Here is a 23,865-nt window from a genome sequence, read left to right as displayed (position 1 = left end):
TCAATCTGTTCTTGGAGGCTTTCCAATAATTTCTGTGTCAGGATGCTTTATAAAGTTTTTTCTCCTTGCTCCAGGCCTGGCAGGGAGAGCCCATTGTGTACAATACCTGCCAGACAGCCACTACATTCGCCAGCACAGCCATTCCAAAGAAATAAAAAAATAAAAAATAAAAAGAAAGCTTTTCAGTCACATTCATTCTTTTCCTTCATTTTTCGCAATAAATCAGTAACTTCTTAGGCAGTTCTGTAGCTCTGTGATCTCCCTCCTGCCTTTGAAATGCTCTGAGACAGAGCTATGAACTGAATGACAGAGGCGTCTGTTACAAATAGGGAACGTGCCGTGATTTATTTGCTAAATACTCACATTTTTTCTAATATCACACAGAAACAAAGAGTGCAAATTCTTGCAAAAAATGTTTATGGATTTGGTTAAATGCAAAACAAATGAACTTTCGGAATAAGTCTGTTGAATTGTTACATTTACAGCGATGAGACAACGATGATCCACTCCTTTCTCTAAAGCTGCCCATTTTAACAGTGACTTCTTGTTAGCCCTTCGGTGCTAATTTACAGCAATGACTTTTGAAGGTCCGAAACACTCTTGGGATTTAAGCCTGGCATTCTTGAGGATCTTGGAGTCCAGGTCCTCCTATTTCCAATGGACAAACACCCTCTCCAAAAGAACAGACCTGCTTTTCCGGCTGCTTTTTCCAAAACACCCTCTGTTTTGGGAAGCCTCCTTCAGCACCAGAATCCCACCACACATTCCCCAGAAACCTCCTCTGGCCACCCTTCTACTCGCAAGCTTTTCATTCTCCTCCTCAGTATTAATCCTTTTTCATTACCATCAACAAATTATCAGTGATAGGGAACCTCTACCAGGATTCCTGGTGATTCAAATATTTGGGGATGACGATGCAGAATACAGACAAAACTTGGGTTCTGCTGCAGTGCAGATGCATAACCCCTGTCCCCATGGGGATTTCACATATTAGGTATTTTCACTTCCTATAGTCATGAATGAGAGCAGCACACCAGAGAGTCTATGTCAGGAATAGGGGAGCCTACAGAAAATGATCAAAAAATACTCTTCTACAAAATATCTCATTAATTCAGCATAGCTCTACAGTTGCATAATTGACAGGATTTGCATCAAGAAGCCTTTACAAAATAAAATCAAACCAACTCATTTACATTTCTGTTTCTCCTGCAACTATCTCACTGGTTAAGTTGAGCCAAAAAAGTCAAATGCAAAACTCTCCAGCCTCTTGCAGAGCAGAACAGTTCAAGCAAAGCGGCTGGGACAGCACTGCCCTTGGCTGGTGCCAGCCTGCAGCATGCAGGGACAGGACAGAGCTCTCCCAGCCACATGCTCCATGTGTAACAGCTCAATCTGCATGGGGTTTTCAAGGTTTTCTGGAAGTAATTAGTGTTCACTGATGTTTCCACTTTTCTGATTTTCGAAGGACAAGTCCTTTATGCTTGATGAGAAGGGAGATTAAGCTCCCGAGTTTTTACAGTTTAAGCACCCAAACCTGGAGATACTCAGAGATTTCTCTTTAAAATCTCAGTTTCTTCTTTACTTGTCAGCAAGGTTCAGATATTTTTGCAGAAGCCCAACAAATCCCTCTACTGAGTATTGTGTTTCAAACTGCTATATGTATATACATGTCTATAGTTCTTAGGAAAAAGAAAGAAAAAACTCTTCAGCAAAGAAATAAAATAAGCACTATGAGATTCAACCAAAAGCCCTTCTCCCCCCAAGGCATGGTTAATATACTATCTGCAAGTACATATGGGACCAATTAAACAGAGCTAACTCCTCACACAGGCATTGCAGCGTCACTCTGGAGGAATCCACAATTGATTAAACAAACTCCAGTAATTCCGTTCTGGAAACACGTACTCATTCACAACCAAATCCCAGTCTTTAGGAATCCCATATGCCATGACACAACTATCTCTGCTTCCACAGAGATCCATGGCAAAACATGTAGGAAGCTCAGCAGGAACAGCACGAGTCCCCTTTCTTGTGCTGCTGCATTTGCCTATAGCTGTAGCATTATTAGTGCTTTGTACAGTAGCAGTAAACATTACTATTTCAGTCTTGTAATTCAACATCACCAATGGATTGAAGCGTACTGAAGAACAGAGATATTAAATTGTTTAATAACATTAAACAAGAGCTCAAAACTGTACAGATGTTCCCTTCCAGCAAGGCTGGGATAATTTTAAGACTTCAGACCTGTATAATGATCATCATTCAACCTCTGACATTTGAAAGGTGACTTCCTTTTTTTCTGGTAATAATACTCTAATTTAGCCCAATCTGCTCCAAATGTTGATTGACACAGCAGTGACTGGCAAGTTTTCCATGCAGAGAACGTCTGCAGAACAAACAATCCTGCATAGCAGCAGACAAACAGAATAGGCAAAGCCTTTGTCTCAGCGTATCTCCACCCTTTTTTTTCTCCTCCGTTCAAGCCACTGACCACCTTAAACCCAATCCACTATCAGCCCCTTTACAAATTGATTGATAAAAAAACCCAATTTTTTAAAAAGCCACTCCATTCTGAATCTGCAAGTTCTGGCTCTACTGTGAGCAATGGAGTTGTGGGAGACACAGGAATGTAAATGAGTGAGGTTCGTTTTTTAAATGTTTCTTGCATAAACCCCAGAAATTATCACAAACAAAACAGTTTTCAGGCTTAGGAGAAATCACGGAATACAGAATGTCAACCAGGGAAAAGGGCTTGAGCTTTTAAAGCTGCAAATTCCCCTAGATACAGATTTAACATGCATTCCTGTAATGCAAGACGATAGAATATTCTAAATGCCCAAGACACTTACAGTTTCCGATGTGGGTGTGTTGGGCAGCTAGTTAAACTAATGTGAAAGAACCAGCAAAATTAAAATAAATGAACTGCCTGCCCAGCATTTCCCCACTGCCTTCTTCCCTTGCCCCATTCAATTTAACTTATAAGCATTACTGATGGAGTTATTTCAGCATCCTTCAAAACACAGAAGTGTAAGAGATGTTTACAAGGTGCCTTTTATCAAACTTGATTCATCTGCAGTCTTTTTATTTATTTATCCTGAAAAAGAAAAAAAAAAAAAAGGGAGGGAAAGAATTTAGGGGCCTCTGATAAAATATTAAAGGTTTGCATCTTCTGAATATCAATTAATCATTCATCTAGAAAAAAAGACATTTATTTTAATCAAAAAAGATGTATATTTGGCTGAAAAAACTCCCAACTCTAATGCAAAATGTTTGAACAGCTTTATATATTCAGCCCTCTGTAACAAGACTGCTAAAAATTCCATTTGCACAAACACCACCGCCACAAATAAATAATTGCCAAAATAAATCCAGCAAACTGCCATGCAAAAATGGGCTTTCTATCGCTTAATTTGTGATAATGCTTTTTATAGCATGTCTCTCTGCTCAGATTTGTAGCTTTTGTTATTTGCATTCTGACCACAAAGCCCAAGGGTTATCAATTGAATTATTCACTTTTTCTTGTATTTTGAACTCTTCATGCTGCAGCCCTATTTCTGAACTGCACTTATCTAAGCTATTTGCATGTATAATGGACATACAGTTCCTACAAAAAAATCTCTGGGCCAAACTGATAAGTGATGTCAATGACAGTCATGTGGGGAAAAAAAAAAAAAAAAGAAAAAAAAAGCCTGATTCTGAATGTTTACTGATATGGAAGTAAGCAGGTAGGCTGCAGACGCGCGGTACATGGGTACATGGGTGCATGCACACAGAGATTCAATATGAACCTCCAGCACCACTTCTGCATGAGTCTGCCCCAACCCTGCAAAGTGAGAGGAGTCCACATGCGACTTCTGAAGCAAATCTGCCACTCCTTGTTACAAGGAAAAGTAACTGTCCAGCTCACAGCGTTCATTGAAATCTCCTACCTTTGGAAAGGAAAGATAACCTATACAGCAATTAACGTAAAGGCTGACCCACAAGCTTGAGTCACAAAGACCAACTCATTTGATGGAGCACCTTCAACAGAAGGGAAACTCAGTGCAGAGCTTCTATCAGATGAGATAGGCAGAACACAGAGAATCATACAATGGCTGCACAAGGCTCTGCCTCATCTCCGCTCACTTCCATCAAGATTTGCACTGCAGCTGCTAAGATACCCAAGAGTGACCACTGCAAAGTCTTCTCTACCAACGTGCTGTTTAAGAACATGCAGCACAAAAAGCCCTGAATGTGCTCTGAGTAAGGTTTGGCTTTTGATTTTTAATGGGAAAGACAGCAGGAGTTCAAAGCCAGATGTTTACGATGGACGTTGCTTTGGTCCAGAAGCAAATCTTGAAGCAGACAACCTTAGAAGTTAAAAGTCTGGGTGAGCTGTTAACTGCAGTCACAGATTTTGAGAGAGAACTTGGACTCTGCATCAGTCAACCGCTACCAGATCCGCTCCAATATACCGACCTTTAATCCAACTATAATATTTCTAGGACTACATGGCTTTAGCAGCAGAAGTTATCCCTGTTTGATTTTTATTTAATTTTAGATCCCAGGTTCTCTGTCTGGAACAGATTTTCAGATGACATTAGAAAAGCCCCTGAAATAACATCAGTAACGTTTTGTGTGCACAGCTATTTGCACAAGCCAAATCTACAATTTTACAAGACAATCAGATAGATAAACATCTGTCTGCTCCATTCTGTGCAGCTGATGAGAGCAGGGGACCTTTGATCATCCAACAAAGCCTGTTCCGTCTTGGGTGCAATCCAGCAACCACCACCATAACGGAAACGTTCCAAGTTTTGCTTTTTACATCCTAAAGCACTGGTTGGGTTGCATGAGATCTCAGTGTCACCTATACTACAAAGAGCACAACAGGAAAATCAGACACTGAGGAGCTACAACATATCCCTGCAGAAACAGGAACACAAACTAATGAAATTTTCTGCTGTTCAGGCCAGGTTATCATATGCAGTACTTATCCATAAAGATGACAATAGTTTTCAACTGCTGCACAGCAAGAAAACTAAACAAGCAAATCTACTTAAACACCAAATTTTACAAATGATTATTTGTAAAAATAAAGATTAGAAGTCATCTGAAAACCATAGCATTCAGTGCCATGCTCATACCTAGAATAAGATTAAGAGGGAACCAGCTTCAACCAGCACATGAAACAGGGCTGCAGCTGTCATCTATATTCCCTGTAGCATCTGTAGAAAAGCGATTAGTTTCAACTCCTGCCCTATGACATGAGCATTTCCACTTGCATGATTTATTACCAGCACAGCTTGAAATTAACAGGCTCTGGTGGCTGTCACTGATATTCCCAACTCAATGGAATAAAGCTGTTCCTGGAGCAGATTTGGGATTGCCTTTTCTGCTTACACAGTAACCAAATCACAAACGCAGTTTACTGTGAAGTTGCCAATACTTAATAGTGTTTAATGGTGCAGCATGCATCTGAGTGAGGACAGGGCACAAGCATCCACATGGAGAACAAATCAGTTCATTGGCTTCAGTACATCTTCCCTCTGTGCCTTCCTCCCTGAGCACATACTGCTGAACCAGAGAACAGGAGCAAAATGCAGCTTGCGGGCTCCTTATTTGCTGACTGATCAGCTCAGAACAGGCAATTCTGAGGGAGAAACAGGAGACAGTCTGAAAGCAGCAGAACCAACAAACGCACAACGGAAAGAACAGCATATGCAGGACACGGGGATAGAACTCAGCAGTCACATAGCAGCGGGGCGGCAGCACTCACAGGTCTGTCTGGCTGCACAGAATGCTGCCAGCTGTTATGGCTACGCCAGGTCACACCACAGCCAGTCTGCCCATCATTGCTGCTTCACCACCCACAGTTGACACAGAAAGGGCTATTGCTTCATTTATTTACATGTGCATGTGCGTTCACTGCAGAAGGAGCCAGCAATACCAGGCTCCTCTACCCCCAGCACATTTGGTCTGAAGAATACTTCCCAATTCAGTGCCTGCACCACACTTGTCACCTTTCGCTTGGCACACAATCACATCATACTGTGAAGGAATTAGATTTTTTCTAAAAAGCTGCATCTCAATAGTCTTACTTCTCTTCCCTATCTATGTTCAAAGAATACTGCAAGGCTTCCAAAGTCATCCCCATTTGAACATTATTTTTTATGTTTCAACCCTCAAACCCACATTTGATAAAAAAAAAAAAAAGCACAGCAAAGAAGCTAAGTTGTCTTACTATATTATATTCACTTAATAATCATAAGCAATTTCTCAGAAAAGTCCTCCAGGCACAGTTTTAATGTTAAAGCAATTCTTGCTCCATTTTAACCATCCAATAATACAGAGCTGATAGCCCAGCTCATTAAAAAGTACAAGACCCCATTTCCAGAAATGCCGTCATTTGTCAGGCAGAGCTTAATCACGTTCCACACAGCAGCCTGGCTGCACAGCAGCTGCCTCTGACACCCCAAATCCAGCACCAGGGTCCCCGTGCTTTGGGCTCAGGTGCACACAGTGCACAGTCAGTGGCAAAGCTTCCTGCTACCGCCATCAACAAGGCATCTTCCACCTGTAGTTTTTCAGGCAGCTTAGCTAGTTGTATAAATGCACAAATCCCACTTGACAACAACTCTTTCTTGGGGTTATGCATTCATGCTCGTTTCACCAGCTATAAAATTAATGACAGGAAAGACAACTGGAGAGGAAATATTATAATCAGTTTTTTGAAACTTTACAATATTCTCATGTGCTATGCAAAAAGATTGATTAAGGACAGAGTTCAAAATAGTGACAGAGCATAGCAGGCCACTTCTCTCACTTGGTGCTGCTGGACGTGGGCTGTTGGCTGGTTGACTTGACATGCTGGCAGTGAGAGTATACAGTGGGACCAAGCAAATTGCAACCAGTAAAGCAAGGAATCGTTACCTGGGATGAGATTCAATCCAGTCTCCAGATTTTTCATCTAAGAGATGACTTTGCTTCTCACGAGCACTCCCCAGCACACAAGCAACGCTGGTTTTGGACTGGCATGAGCAGGGAATGAACAACCTCTCCTACTCGTCAGCAGGTATCCTTCCAATAAAATAAGCATCAGAGGAAGGTGGCAAACCCTTAGCAAGTACACATCAGAGACCATACCGCATATTTCATCAGGAAATTCTCAGGTGGTTCTTCTGATAAACTAGGTGCTATACTCAAGTGAGACATGGAAAATCCACAGCACGTTCCTATTTCCCACCAATTTGGCAAGCATCACACTGCTCTACTTAAGGTTTCAAGCTTCTTTTTTGCAGAAAGAAAAAAATATATATTTTTAAATAAAACCCACAAGAAATTGATTGACTGCCCTTAAAAAAAATACTTGGCAACCTCACTGCATGTTTTCAAGTGGCCCCTACATAGGGCAGATGAGTACAGCAGAAGATGATAATGCATTAAATAAACACTTCTGTTCAAAATCCATAAGCCTACTTATGACTAGCTTGAGACATACAAATATCTGCAGCTTATTCAGTTTCAAATTCTCTGCTCTCAAAATGTCCATTCAGCAGCCTTGCCAGATATTGTTTCACAATACTACAGGCTCACTTATTCATAAACAAATCATTAACATTCTTGACATAAATCCATAGTGTACAACAAATCCTAGCTATGATAATGTTTTACTACATTTGCTGTGCCCATCATGAATGGGAGTTCTGTTTTCACATTAAAAAAGAATAAAAAACACTCTCAACAAACAAAAGGCAAATTATTCGCTGCAAGAAAACCGCCAGGATGAAATGTCTATGCACAAATTACAAACTAATTATCAGGTTCATACAGTAATAAACCTTGTATTCAGTTAGTGAGACAGGTTGTCACAATTTTCGCAAGAGAACTTCCTGTGAGGCCTCTAATAACTCCAACATTTAAATACAGTACTGCAGACTTTTAGAACTTCCTCAGCTACATGGAAAACCTTTTACACATTCCCACTTCTCCAAACAGGCAAGAATTGCCTGAAAAGACCTCTCTATCTAATGCCCTCCAGCATTCACACAGCACTGTGGGCTTATTTACAGTTCCGTACCAGAGGTCTTCAGCCTAACCCTGAAACGATCATGACCCATTTTGTTTTATTTCTACACTCATACACCAAAGCTTAAATCGGGCTAATTATAATGAACAGTATAGCTTAACGAACATGTCGGGATTAGCCGGCTTATTTCCACTGAATAGACTCTGCATAGGCAGCAGCATGGTTTAAATCAGAGTTCCCAAACAGCCTACAGGTAATAGCTCAGCAGAGGAGCTCCACATGTGATGAAGCCTTCCCATCCAGCTGCAGCCTCACCAGAGACAGAGGCTGCCCAAGGGCTGGGACCGCCCAGCACAGAGAAAGCACAGGGATAAGGAACCCACGCCGCTCAACTTACCAGTGCCTTCTCTGCCTTATTTAATGAATTAAACGCCTTCCTCACTGGCCGTATTTTAATTATTTTAAATCATAGTGCGAGATGGCTAAACTTTCCACTGATGCTCTTGGCAGAAGAAAAGCAAGCTCTCCAGAACTGGATTTCTCCATGGATTGATAAACATAATGCAGACTGCTTTCTGTGCTGGCTGCCAGCTCAACCCAATAAATAAAAGATGTTTTCAATTCCGGAAGAGATGCATGTGCACTGAAAGATTTAGCATTTAGCAAAAACCAAATGCTGCCCTGCAAGAAATTAGGCCTTACTTCACACTCAAAGCACAGCCCTATTGGCACGAGTGGCTGCTCATTCATTGTCATTAAAAATACACACATGGCTGAAATTGTGCAGAAGTGAGAGCCCTGCTTTTTCTGTAAAAACGCGCACATATTTACTATTACACTTCTGCATTTATTAGGAGCATTTCCCCTCCTTTCATTGTTCTGATTGGCATGGCTTTTCTATTTGCAGCTTGTTTTAGATCCAGATTTGTGATAATTTAACCACAGCGCACTTGCATACCAACACACAGAGCATGGGTAACTCGCAGGCCCGAGCTGCTAAGCGATGTTCTGCAACACAGGAGAACAAATTTACAGCATGTATTTATGGGTTTCACACAGCTGTTAGTATGGAAATAGTCAGAACTGAAAGAGTGCAGGAACATTTAGGAATCTTCCTCTTTGCCTCTAGGTTTCAGAATCAGTGTTATAGACATTGCCTGCTACACTAACAGATGTGGGTAAAAAACACCAACAGTTTAAGAGAAAATTGCACATAATCACACATCCACAGAAACAAGGCTCTAATAAAGCTCCCAGCTATGAGGGTCAGGCTGAAGCGACACATGACTTAGAAGCAGGCAAACATCTCCACCAGGAATCAGCAGGGAAAGCAGGCATGAAATGATGTAGCCATTTGCAGGATGGCACAACAACAAAACGACAGCAGAACACAGTTTGTCCACACCCCCCTGCTCAAAACTCAAGTGCATATGAGGACATCTCTGTCACTCATCTGCTCTGGCTGACCTCCAAAACAGGTGGCACACATCCCCTCACCCCACCTATATATCTTCTTCTACATGCCAGCGCTACATTTTGCAGTACTCTAGTCCTAAAGGACAAAAAGCCAGCCAGCCAAACCACAAGGCTCAGGCCCCTGCTCCAGCAGCAAGGCAGTCAGTATTTTACAAGAGATCAGGCTGGATCAGAGCCAAGACTGCATCTTCAGATTGCCCTTTCCAAAATCTCAGCATCAGTGATACCAAAAGAAAAGATCAGCAGGTTGGTTATTTCTGTACCTCTGTTTATTAACACTAGGTCCATAAAACAGGAGAAAACAAGAAGTGCCAGAAAAACACATACTGATGTTAACCACAATGGCAAACCGAAAGTATGCACCAAGCTTTCCCTTCAGCCAGGAAATATTTTCAAGCTGTTCCTTTTACAGCTAGTCAGTGGGTAGGAAATGCTTTTTAGACAGAAAAATACTTTCTTTTCCAGAAGACTCCATAAAATCCACGCACAGAGCACAGTGTACACTTGGATGAGAATTAGTTACTTGTTTACTGCAGTAGTGTGATACACAGCTAATCCCCACACATCGTCCACAACTCAGTTCCTCCAGTAAGCAAAGAGTGGCCTTGCTCACAGTGCAACAGAAACAACACAGCTCGATTTTAAGGAAAAGACGAAACTGAGCACTGGCGACACATCTGCTGACTGTAAAAAGCTGAACAGCAACATTAGAGCATCCAGAAGGATGTCCCCTGTGCTCCTTCCAGATTTTTTTTTCTGTGTAACAATATTCCAGAATAAAATGTTACCAAATGTAATGAAATTGAGATGTTCTAATATATGAAAATAATGTCCTAAGCCCTGAGCTATTAATTCTGAAGAGCTGTGGGCTGTAGCTTATCATTATCATCTAGAAGCGAAGGATGGCTGTAACAGCCAATTTCATTTCTCCCCGGTGACTGAATCATGTGCTAGCTAAATCATTTATTAATGTCAAAGGCTGACATTTTTCAATTAAGATAATGAGATTCCAGAGGCTCTGGCCATCTGAACCCTGTTTGTGCACACGTCTTTTGCCAATTAAAACGTATATATATAATGAAAGCAAGTAGTCTGACTGACTTTACTTAAACTAAGTACTAAATACTAACAATTTAGCATTAATCCTAACATGTATCTACAGCTACATTCCAGGAATAAATGTTTATGCTTCTAACCACATGGTGTAGGGGTTAACGGGGGGTTAACTAGTTATTAATCAAAACATTCACATTAGAAACTAGAACTGCCTGAAATCACCTCACTCCAATTGCAGCTTATATGGTGAAGACCAAGCAGCCTTTGTCTGTCCCAGGTCCCAGCAGATAGACACACAGCATTTCAACACCACTTGGAAGTTCAGTAAAATTGCATCAGAAAAACAGCATGGTACCAGGTGAGTTGGTCCAAATGTTGCTGAGAACTGATTTAGACTCCACATGCTCTCTTCTAGCTCTATTTTATTTGCTTACAATTAGTTTGCAAGATACAAAGATGAATGAGACAAACTGTGCTCTCTGTTGACTTCCAGGCCTACAATGCAGAACAGCATTGAACATTTCCTAGAGTTAGCCCTGTGTTAGTACACAGGATCAGGTAAAAAGCCCCGTGGAGCAGCCAGCCCAGGCAGCAAATTACAGAGCAGTGCTCACCTCTAATAAAGGATTCCCTATCTTCAGTCAACCCATACCACTGCCTATAGACACCTACTAACTGGGGTGCTACAAAGATGCTACTCTGATTTTTCTGGAAACTACTAGACAGCCATAACAACTCTGCTGTCCACAGCTCTGCAGCACAGCTGCAATGATTAACAACGACCAACCCCGTTAAAAGACTCAAAACTCAAAACACACGCAACAAATGTTAACCTAAAAAATAACCAGATCAATTTTGGAATATTAGGGAAGAATATGCCAGCACTTTCCTATTATCCTTCATACAGTTTTGAGAATAAGAAAAAATTAGAAGAGCGTTTCTCTCAGGTTGAGGCAGACTGCTCACTGACTTCAGCTCTGTAAGGAGAACCAGGGTTGGCATTTTAAACTCTTTGAAGAACAAACAGATGAAAATTTAATGAGAAAACATGAAGATAAGAAAAGGCATCAGAGAGAGACTGTATTCACACATGAGAAATACATTTTTCAAGTGAAACCCGAAAACATCTGCTGAAGGCAGTCCATGGCCCAGGGGAGGGCAGGAGGCAGCCGTGGGCACAGCAGGGGCCAGGAGCCAGGGATGCTCCAGCCTGCACTTGGGACCCAGCACGGCACCCGCAGACCCCAAACCACGTCCCCTTCCATCATGGAGCTGAGCGAGTTCCAGGTTTATTAACACAGCCACAAAAATTTTGTGAAGTGGTTCCCCCCACCCCAAAGCAAACAGCTCCAAGCTCACAGCATGACACAGACGTTCCGGTCGGATACGTAACAGCCCCTTATCCAAACAGCACAGGGCTCAGTCGCAAATGACCTCAGTAACATAACGCGTTCCAAAAGGAGTAATACAGAAACGCTCAGTCTGGCTTCCCTAGACATTGAACCCTTTCACAGTCACATGTACCTACTTAGAAATAAAAAAAAAAAAACAGGTACAATTTGGACGCTCTGAAATACACACACAGTTCCTTCTCAAAGAAGAAATCCAGAGCAGCTCCTGTGACATTAGCAACGCCATTTAGATTTATACCGACATTATCAAGATCTGAATTTGGACCAAAAAAAGATCTGCAGATAGATAGACAGGGGCAAAGTTTATCCCCACATGAACAAAATGACATATATTTAGACACTAATGGCTTCTGAAATTCTCTAGCTTGATACAACATCAGTGATTTAAATGCCAAACCACATTCACTTCGTTTATCTTGGAGAGCTTCACATACACGTAAGAAAACCCTCAAACCATAACAGAGAAACTAAAGGTCAGACTGTTACTTTCAGAGCCGGCGTAGTAAGCTGCAGCACAAACCAGTTACGGACATCTCCCTGGTTAATGCTCCACTCTGCGTGAAGCTATTTTTCTAATATCATGTAAGCAGCCACAAATAACTTCTGCTGTTGAGAAATAAAAATCCTAAATTGAAAAGACAACATAAAAGCCCTCTGGAAATCATTTAACAATATTTGTGTTTCTTGTAGCCAGCCAGAACTGAGTTGCTTCAATGAGAGGTTTCTGCCGACAGGGCTGTGGGCTAGGCTGTCCCCAGACCCCACTGGTCCCCAGTTGGCGGCTCCTCCACAAGCGAACATCCAGTTGCTGTACACTCAACAGCTCCACATATTCATGAAGCATTTCACATTGGTCCAAAGCCTCTCTTGATGCTGCTAAAGATGCCTAGACCCCTTCATCAATCAAGACTCCACTGCAGCCCCGTCCTGGGCTCAGAGACACCCATCAGCATCTCTTCTGGCCATGGGGTGCAATTCTTCAGCCAGAACGTTCTTTCCAAGCAATGACTTCTCTGTATCACACTGCGACAATCACTTAGAACTCACCATTCCTCCAGAAACAATTTTCCTTATGGAGCTGAGGAGAGAACGGTTAAACAGTTACCTCACCTTTGATTATGAAAAGCAGGCTCCTTGGCACAAGGCTCACTGCGCCTCACAGAATGCCTGCCTTTTGCCTCTCCAGACCCTGCACAATCCCAGTGTTTCTAGTCAAGCCATCTCCCACACCCAGTTCTGACACCCACCAGGATGTGATGTGAACTCTATCTGTGGCAGCTGTTGAGCAAAAGAAAAACCCCACTTCCTTGCAATGGGGTGACTCCTTGCAAATTTGCATCCCAAGCCAGAAGCTGTGGGACTGCAGAGGTGAGGCACAGGGAGCCACGTGCAGCCTCAAAGCAACCAGAAAGAGGAAGACAGCAAAAGGCAGCAAGAGGACCCAACATGTCTCCTGCAACCTTTAGAAACGTGGAATTCTTCCTTCCATATCAAGTAGGGATTTTAGAGGTACAAGGTTAAAACACTGCCCTTTGAAAATGTTACACATCAGGGCTCTTTAGTGCCTTTAAGCACAAAATCAAAACAAAACAGTCACTCACAGGAAAACACTTCCTAACATTCGTTATAAACCACTGAAAAGTTATATTGCCATTTCAAATGGCAAGATAAAAGTTAATGGGATTCAAAGGCATATCCCTATGTGCTGAGATAAGGCTGCACTCTTATATCTAAGTGATTTAGCATTGATTTATCAAATCAGACTGCCCAACCTTGTAGAAAACAGAATCCATTCCACAGACCTCGGCACTGACACTCCATCAGCATGAGAGAGACCAAATCAAGTATCTCAAATCAGCGTGCAGCTGCTATCAGCTGGCCTCAATGCCATGCTCCAATGCTCATCTGGCATTGCTGCACCTGAGCTCTTCCTCACTTAGGGTACACCCACGCCAGGTGCTAGGGGAATGACCGGTCAGCACCTGGTCTTCTGCAGGGTGAATTTGGTCCTCCAAAAAAACACCAAGAACACATACGAAGTGAAATTGGTGGAGTTACATTCTTCAGAGCTGAACAGAAATGTTATTTTCATTGGACCTAGAGTTGTGGAAGATAAACAGATACTCTGATACTCCAATGAGCAAAGTATCAAATCCTGGTAGCACTTAGCCCAGGAACACCCATACCATTCTGTATGTTCCAAACCATCAAGTCTGCTTCAAAACAGATTTGTAAATAACACCCATCTCACATGTGATATTAGGTTTTTTTCCTCTTCTTCTCGCCAACTTCCTAGCTGGTTTATTCCTGTGATTTTCTCAAAGAATTTTATTTCTTTGGAAGTAAGGATTAAACCCTACCCTTCCTAAATCCATGCTCACCTAGTTCCTCAGCCCTGGCCAGTTTACCTCAGCCAAACAAGAGACAGACAAGCATCTTGCTATCTGCAAAGATGACCAACCACAGAGTAAGTGCACTTCTCCCTAGAAAGTGATGATGCTGCAAGGAAACCGTGCTGACATTCAGGGAAACCCAAGGCACCAGCCAGTAGCAGCAGTAGGGCAGGGTGCAGGCTGAACCCAGAGCTAGCTGAGCTTAGGCAGTAGTCCATAGATTTGCTGCTTACTCCATGGCTCCTTTTAGCAGGAGGCACCAACGCTGTCTTTACTACCAGGGTTTTCCCAAACACACAGTACCAAGTTCAATGGCCCCTTTCAGCAAAGCTGTAGAGAAGAAAGCGTAAATTTTCAGAATATCTTTCCTTCTGATCCTAACCCAAACAACAGAGCCCAGCTGTGAAAACTGAAGCCTGCACAGACCCATGCTGTACAGCTTCCTCCTAAAAGACACTGAGACAAGATTCAAGCTTCTACTTTTTTTTTTGTTCTAAGTTATAGATACAACTGTATATGGTTACAACTGATTTACTGTTATTCAACCTGCTGGAATTGGATGCACAGAAAGCAACATGGATACTTTGGAATAAGCAAGCCAGGCAAACATCACAGAAACGTCTCACTGTACATTCCACACATGTATGCAAGTGCTGCTAGGTCTGGGTTCACTTCTGCCTTATAATAGCTATAAATGAGAAACATGTCAACCTGGCTGCATTTGTACCAGGCGGCAACAGTGCCTGAGTCCCCTCACACACAACCCCATGAAAACTTCACTCGGCCCCCTGGACATTCTGAAAGTCCCTAGCTGCAAACACCAGACCGCCAAGATCTGTTCTCCCCTCCTGGCTTTGACTCCTCCCTGACAATCTTCTGAAAGATGAAAGCAAACCTCCGCAGCCATCCACCAACATGCTGTGTGAGGAAGCTTGTGCTGGGCCTCGACCCCCAAAATAAGCCTTCTTGATCCCCTGAAACAGCCCAATTCATAGAACTGCTACCCCAAAACCCAGTCAGGCCCATGAATGTTGGTACTGACCCCAGTGGAGCTGGGAGTAGATCCAATTCAAGACCATCGGGGAAGCTGCTTCACCAGTGGGACCAGGTTCTGAACATGACTTCTCCTCTCCAAGCACTGAATAAGTGGCCAGATTTTTTAAAAGAGCTCAGTCCACTGGGTAAAAAGCTCTCTGGAAAAGCCTGGCCTCAGACAGAGGCTCTGAATACTTGGAAACGTACTCCAGGGTAAATTTTGAACACTTGAAACAAAATGTATGGAATATCCATCTCTCAAACCCAGAGGGAGCCTGGAGCAGGAAGAAAGAAGCGGCCACAATTTGAGCTCCAGGACATTTAATTAACTTTCTATCTGTTTTCAGTGTTCTTGGCAACTCTCATCAAATATTTCTGGAGAAAATGTTTTCACGTGAGGAGACATTTGAAAACCATCCGGCAAGGCACAGACACAACACTACGGCGGGGTGAGGCAGCTTCAGTGCCACAGCACTGAGAAGTCTGCACTCACAGAACAGTTCAGTCATTAACTGTCCCTCAGTGAGGTGGGTGACAGTTTAGGCAGCCTGGAAAGCCATTAGGCAGCCAGAGGGGGAGTGGGACAACCAGAGGAGACCTGTGACCAGAGCCAGGCTTCAGCACCACACCTGAAGTGCTTGGCACAGGAGGGCAGGAGAGGCTGTGAGGGAAGACAGGCCAGTTGTAGGCATGGCAAAGTTTTTTAAGTTTCCCAATCGCACTGGAGCTGTTACCAACAATAACTGGCTCATCAGAAAAAAACAGTTACTTTTTAAATGCTGCCAATGAAAACAAGCATTGAGGTTCTTCCCAAAGACCAACACTTCAGAAGCCAGCACTGAACTGCTAAGATAAGTAAGGAGCAGCACACTGAAATCAACCTCCTGAGTCTGTGTGCAATTTTGGTGAAATGCCATCATTAAAGTAAAGAGATATCAAATATCAAAAATCATAGAATCATAGAACGGCTTGGGTTGGAAGGGACCACAAAGATCAGCTAGTGCCAACCCTCTGCCATGGGCAGGGATGCTGATCACTAGGTGGAGCAGCAGCTCAGGCTGCTCAGGGCCCCATCCAGCCTGGCCACGAACACCTCCAGGGATGGGGCACCCACAGGGCTGTGGGCAGCAGTGCCAGCGCCTCACCTCCCTCTGAGTGAAAGACTGCCCACACACAATACACAACTTTAATTATTTTTTCCTTTATCCCTCGAAGATGTTGTGCATAAGGATTTTCCATTTTCAACATTCAGCAAGAAAAATAAATTATGAAAGACCAAGTTTGGTCTTTTCACACTTTACAATCTCCCACATACAAAATCTTTGCTCAAAGTGCTTTATGCACTTAATCAGGAATAGCCCAGCATAATAACATCACCTGTTACTTTCCATCTATTATTTGAAGTGCAAATAAGTTCAATTATTATACATGAAAGCACTGTGCAAAAGAAAGAGAGTATTAAATCTTGCTAGAAGGGATATTCCAGCTCCACATCCATATACTCTCAGGCTGGGCTCTCACCCAGCAGCCACCACCATGCAGACCCAAGCACGAAGCCTCTGCAGCCCCACTGAAGGCCTGCCTGCTGCAGACCACATGTGGGAGGCAAGGGCAGAGCTCTGGACCTGCCGCTATTAACTGTCCTACTGACCGCCATCAAGGAACAGAAAGAAACAAAACAAAACAAAACAACAAAGCAGTTAAAATCCAGAACTATTTAGACTGAATGCTTTGGGCTGTGACTGCTTTTCTTCAAGGAAACCATTGATTTTTTTTTTTTTTAATTTCTTTTTATTTGTCTTGGTCATCAAACAGGCTGTCAGCTTCATAAACAGAAACTAGTAGTACACTATAAATGAACCCTTGATCATTTCCCAGAGGACCTTCCTCAAGACAGTCGCTGATTTTGATTTTCTTTTGGTCATAGAATGCTTCCCAAAATTAGCATTTTTCCAGAGCCATTCATTTTCTACAAAGAATAAACAACGTAGAAAAAAGGCACAGGCTAAGTGGTGCCAGATGAGCTTACTGCATTTCACTGAGCTTTGTTTGAAAGATCTCTGACTGCTGCAAAGTTATAGTAGCAAACTGGTATAAAAACTTTGATCCCTTGAAAGATTTCCTGAAGCCATATGATGCCAAAACTGGGCTGTGAGACTCCCTGAACATTTGCATCCACATGACTCAAGCTTAAATTTCAAATACTCTTCACTTTTTCCTTCTGACATAATATTTAATAAAACCAGAGTTCAGTAGTAGTATCAGCCCTGCTATACATGTCTTGCAGCAGTTTCCGTCTAGACAGCTGTTTGTGTGCTTTACACTTACAATCTGTTTGTGTTTGTTTTAAAGAGGAGTTATTCCATATGCCGCAAAACTTTCAAAAAACAGTATCGACTGACTGCATCCTGCATTTTTTAAAGACGTGCATCTGAACACTGCAAATATAAAAGCAAGATGAGAAGTTGATTTGAAAGCACCAATAGCATCTAAAAAGATGCAGAGACGTTGCCATAAAACTGGTGGCAGAGACGCACACTGCAACCCAATTACCTGGAAGTCACCGCACACAGAGCTCTGTACAGAGCCGGCTTTTCTTCAGGGAATGGTTTCAGTGTTCCCAAAACAGGAAAGGTGTTTGATGTGTATCCTGGGCAGTAGTGGAGGCATATAATCTGCATGTATTTAGCTACAGTCTGCCAATCCAGAGTCCAAATATATCAGCAGATTCAAAATGCACGGTTATGGGGCACGAGGAATCATAACAAAACAAGCAATACCGCCTGGGAAGGCAGCATTCACAGGGGGCAGAGAGCATGCAGCAAGACTCCAGCACCCATTTTTACACCGACTTTGATCAATAGCTGAGTTTTTATCACTATGTCCAAATGATATCGAGTTAAATAACATCAGAAACTCAAAAATGGTCAGAAAGCAATTCCACAGAAACATATTTCCCCACGACTTTGCAAGAGCTGCACATGTTACAGAATGACCAAACTAAGCATTTGAGTGCAAGGAGTCAAACATGCCCCAGCAAAGAAGGGCCTGAAGCATCCTGCCTTGCATCATTCAACTCACTTTGTCACACCCAGCTACCTGCAACCACTTCTCACTGTATTTCACAGTGCATTAGAAAACATTCGGAACTATGCTTAATGAAATAAATAAATTCCAATAGCATGAGAATATACTGCAGCCAAGTGCTATTAAATCTCTACCCAGAAACAGCCCAAAACTGCAGGCTTTGGTTAGAGGATCAAATTTCCAGGTGAGCAGGGAGAATCCCCACCAGGCTGTTTGCACACACAGATGAAGACGACCCACCAAACCCCACTCAGCCTCAGCAGCTGCTGGATGGTGTGGGAGCGTAGGGACAAGGAGTTTCTCTGGCTGCCCCTCCCAGTGGTATGGGGCAGGAAGCAAGCGACTGATCAGCCAGAGGCAACCACTCACCCAAGTAAAGCATCTGAAACAAGCAGCAGCACAGTATAGAATGGGAGCAGGCAGTGCCACTGCTCTGAGCCCACCAGCAGTGCCATGCACAGAACAAGAGCAAAAGCCATCCCCACAGTGAGGGCTTGGCACAGCTCTGCACAGGGATGGCCAGGGTTACAGCACTGCTGTGTCTCTGGCTCCTGCAGAAAATGTACTTGGACACAGTGATCCTCTGCCCACATGTGCTAAGAGAAGCAGAGAGACTTATAAACAGGGCTTACGGACGGCCTGAACTCGGAAACTATGCACCTCCCGGGATTTATTATCTAGAAACAATGTCTGGCATCAAGCTTCCAGGAAAATTTAGGTTTCAAAGCAAATACCAGTCATCTCACAGACAGGCCAGTGGAACTCTGCTAAGACCTCGGTTGTTTTCAAAAAACACTTCTGAGCCCTCACAGGAGCAGCACTGTGGCCAGCAGTTCCAAAATCCCATCTGCAACCCCCACATCCCAAAGCAGGCATGGAGGGTACATTTGAAAGTGATTTTAAATAAAGATTTCAAAAGAGTTTCAGCTTTATTTCAACCAAGGACATCTCCACACACACTAAGACAAATATCAGGCAGCCCTGCCTGCGACCACCGTGGTGCTCTGCCACAAACACCGCAGTGAGCCCACACACAGATGGCACAGGGCACCCACAGCTAAGCCTGCCAGTCCAAGTCAGCAGAGCAGCGCTACCAGGCACACTGCATCCCATAGCCGGCTCCGGCAGCTGGGGCACCCATATGTCTGCTGCTTTCCCCCAGTATTTGCTTGAACACAAACCAGCAACACTACCACAGAAATTAGAGCAGGAAAAGTTTTCATAAGAGCCACAAAGATGATCTCTTTTAAACTGAGCATGGAAATTTTAATGCCTATATTGCTTCAAGATCACAGCTCTTTTAAGCACCACACTAGAGCCCACTGATACCCACAGTGTCCCATATAAGTAATGGTCCCACGGACTTTGGAGAAAATACCTGAGACTGATATGTCACTATAGGAGAAAGAATGGCAAAAAAGGAAAGGGAAAGGGAAATAATTGCTGAAGAAAACTGGTACTGTATCTTCCAGGAAATTCCAGAAACCTGGATATTTACATTTTTCTTGCTTATTCTTCAAATCCATTGAATTCCATTAGGTACTCCACTGAGAGCCTGCTGAGATTTTTGTACGTGCTCAGCCAAAGCCAAAAAGTTCAGCACAAACTATGAAACTTGACAGTAGTGAGTATATTTGGAGTATATTTTACATGAGAAGCCTCAGACCTGAAGCATGCAGCCCTGTTACACACTATGTACAACAGAGGCAGGAGACAACAACAAACAACACATGCCTACACAGAACAAGGCAGGTGTCCATCTCGGCTGTCCTCAGCAGGCAGGGCAGGGCTGACCCAGGCAGCCATTTCCACAGCCAACTCAGACACTCTCGTACTGAACCAGGCCAAAAGAAATACGGAGAAAGATGAAAATATTTTCATTGCAATTTTTTTTTAGCACAGAGCTATAGAATCATAGAATGGCTTAGGTTGGAAGGGATTTTAGAGATCATATAGCTCCAGCTCCTCTGCCATGGGCAGGATTGCCCCCACCAGCTCAGGCTGCCCAGGGCCCCATCCAGCCCAGCCTCAAACTCCTCCAGAGATGGGACATCCACAACTGTCTGGGCAGCACTGCCAAGGCCTCACACCCTCTGAGTAAAAAATTTCTTCCTAACATCTAACCTAAATCTCCACTCTTTAAGTTTAAAGCCATTCCCCCTTGTCCTTTCACTATGAGAATGTGTAAAAAGTCCAATCCCCTTCGATTACTGGAAGGTACTATAGCATGGACTAATAACAAACCTGCATTTTGCTACAGCTGGAGGTTGATGGAAGATGCATCTGGGTCACAATGACATCATATAGAACACATGAAAACATCAAGCAAGTGGCCCCTGTCCACAATTCCTGCACTCATACATCAGTTTGATAAACAACTTACAAAAGACAGCACTGGAATTGCTATGGTCATCCCTGAACACAGCTGCTTAACTGTAACTTGGCATAATGGTAACTGTAGATTATGTGAACACGGAGTGCAAGGCACCAACTCTACCCTGTACCACCATATCCAAAGAATCTCTTGCTGCAGTCAAGATCCCATGCCCAGCACCCTTCCCAATCATGACAGGGAAGCAGGGGCCCCACTCAGCACCCAGTGGCACAGAGATCTGTTTCACATCATGTGGGCAGTAAGAGATAGGCAGCCTGGGACAAGGAGAAGAACATGGGACACCTGAAACTGGATTGAGATGTTGACATGGAAAAAAGGGAAAAAATGCGCATTTATGGTCTTGCGCAACTCCCCATGGGAAGGACAGGCAGTGCTGCCAGCAGCTCTGGCCAGTCTGGTGATGTACAACACAGGTCTTCTTGGAGACAGACACAGAGATCAAGCTACTGCAAATGACAGCATTTCAAATTAAAAATGAAACAGAAAAAGGCATTCAAATAAATTGGGAATATTAGTCTATCGCCCACGCAACTCTGGCTCATATGTACATGGCTTAGGATCCAACTTTCAATTATGAGATTGCATGCAAGTGACTCAGAGCACCGTTCCTCCTTGGTGGCACGCACTGCACTCACTTTGCCCACTGCTCACCACGTTGCTATTTAACCTCTTGTCTGAGTGCAAAACTCCTAAGGGCTGGCTTCTTGTGGCTTTCCAAGACTTTCCCCTTCTTCCCATTCCAGGAACTGGCAAAAGCCAAACACATCACTTAAGACAGCAGGTTTGGATCGTGCTGCCTTGTTTTTTTAACATCACCTACAGCTCTTTACATGCTTCCCCAGCAGCTCCCAATGACAAGAACTGCACGTACATGCACTCAGCTTTTAGGGTGACTTGGGCTGCCCAGAGCCTTCAGCTACAGCCAAACAACAGCAAGGTGCACAGGTGGGTGCCCACTGAAAAGTAGTGGCCTCCCAGGGCACAGCCTCCCCTGCCTATGGACCTCCACTGTTGAGAGATTCCCTGAACAGTCCCCCTCCAGCTGCCCCGGTTCCCCACAGCATGTGGTCATGCCCACAGGTGTGGCATAATGTAACGCAACGCACACACATCAGGAAGCTGAATAAGATCACACCAATAACTTCATTCTACATAGCGTAAGCACCCAGTTCTTGTTAGTCTTCAATGCTCACGTTGGCAGTGTCACCTGTTTGTTACATTGAATCTCCTCAGTTTTAGTACCTGAGTGCACAAAGGGGCAGAAAGCCAGGCCATGCAACCCAGGCAGCTCGTCACTATGGACCCAGCGATCCCCTTCTCCCTCGCCCTGCTCCACTTCTCTCTCACCCTAAGTGCTGTGTGCAACTCGGGTCCCTCTCCTGCAGCATCCCCCCCAGCAGGTGCAGCAGCCCCACAGCGGGCTCAGGGTCCCCACTCCACACTGGGTCACCTCTCTGTCTCTGTGGGGTACCCAGCAGCTTCCGGCCAGCTCAGGGAAACAAACTGCTCATAGTGCCTTTACATAACACTTGTGCTGAAATCCATCAACCATCGCTCCTATCTGCTAAAATCAAGTTCCTCATCTCAGAGAAAAATGTGCCTTTCACGGAAAACGATTGCTCTCGTTCCCAGCTGGTGGGGATTGCAGCTCACAGACCTCCTCAGCTTGGCTCTAGAACCAACTCAAAGCAAACCCCTGCTTGCACGTATCAGAGCAAACTCTACGTTCCATTCGCCGACGCAGTGAAGACCTGCTGTCGGCACACAGCTAAGTCAGACCTCGCTCTCGCTCGGAACGTCCGCTTGTCTCTCAGCAGACACTTGCTCTGCAAACTGTACGAAGTCGACATAGCGGAACTACAAAGTGAGTTTGATTTCTTCTCGCTTTGCGCCTGTTTCACATCTCACCCCGATTTTATTTATACGGTGACACACACAAAAGCGGACGTCAAGAAGAGACGGCAGAGCTGCCGCCCGGCCGGGCGGTTCGCGCTGCCCGGCCCCGCACGTCTGGGGGCAGCGGCTCCGCACCCTCGGCCTCGCTCCGCTCCCGCCCCGCCCGGCACTGCCCACGGCCGCGCCCAAACCCGCCGAGCCCGCGGCGACCCGGGCGGGGGCCGAAGCCCCTGTGGGAACGGCCGGCAGCGGGGCGGCCCCCGCGCAGCGCGGCACGGCACGGCCCCGGCGGGCCGGGAAGAAGTTGTGGCGAAGTCCCGGTGCGGCGGCAGAGGGACCAGATGGACGCCCCGCCAGCCCCGCCGCCCACCCGCGGTCTCGCCCACCCGCGCCTACCTGCAGCCGCTCCGTGGCCGGCTGCCACATGGTCCCGGGCGGCGGGAGGCGCTGCCGAGCGGGCGCTGAGCGCGGCTCTGCCGGCCCGCTCCGCTCCGCGCTCCGCCCGCCGCTCCGCCCACGCTCCTCCCACGCGTGGCCACCGCAGGGGCGGGCGCCACGCGCGGAGCCGAGCAGCAGCGGCGCCGCGGGCGGTGGAGCGGTGCGCGCGGTGCGGGCGTCGCCGGCAGCAGGGAGCGCGCGCGGAGCTCCGGGGGCCTCCTGCGGTCTCCTGCGGTGCTTCCCTCGAGACTGCGCGCTGCCCCGCGCGGGAATGGCCGTGCTGGGAGGTGCAGCCCCTGGGGCCGAGCTCAGGAAGCGATCGATTAAACTGGGGTGACTTCATGTAACGGCCTCACCGAGATGAGGTCATTCTTACCCAGACTTTCTAATATTTTAATCCGAGCACTATTTTTATGGGGTATCTGAGCTGTTTTGCATTAGAGCAGCTCTGTGCCCAGCCGGTCTTTTGCTTAAATAAATAGTAGGAATTAATATTTCCAGGATGTGCCGTGTTCCAGAATGTGTTTGTAAGAAGATACCGATAGTTTTTCTATTAATTTTCCTTTTAATGTGCCAAATTCTCGAGTTTCTCCTCTTGCAATGAGTTCAGACGACTCTCTCTGCAGTGCATTACCGGGTTGGTCCCAGTGGCCGCCAGGCAGAAACGCC

General features: G+C 44.8%; 1 protein-coding gene across 1 annotated transcript in view; it reads right to left on the bottom strand.

Annotated features, from left to right (window-relative positions):
• PID1 (phosphotyrosine interaction domain containing 1) overlaps nt 1-23,218 on the bottom strand; it is a 78,874-nt gene extending 55,656 nt beyond the window's left edge. The window contains exon 1 of the mRNA XM_042878521.1: nt 23,155-23,218. Within this exon, the coding sequence (XP_042734455.1) occupies nt 23,155-23,184 (30 nt within the window). The 5' untranslated portion in view covers nt 23,185-23,218. The remainder of the gene's footprint in view (nt 1-23,154) is intronic.
• Between the last annotated feature and the right edge of the window lie 647 nt (nt 23,219-23,865).

The sequence above is a fragment of the Lagopus leucura genome, unplaced genomic scaffold (assembly GCF_019238085.1).
Source record: "Lagopus leucura isolate 7727_CA_CO unplaced genomic scaffold, USGS_WTPT01 Super-Scaffold_100021, whole genome shotgun sequence".
In the NCBI taxonomy this organism is placed as follows: Eukaryota; Metazoa; Chordata; class Aves; order Galliformes; family Phasianidae; genus Lagopus; species Lagopus leucura.
This window is presented reverse-complemented; position numbering and strand designations above follow the sequence as displayed.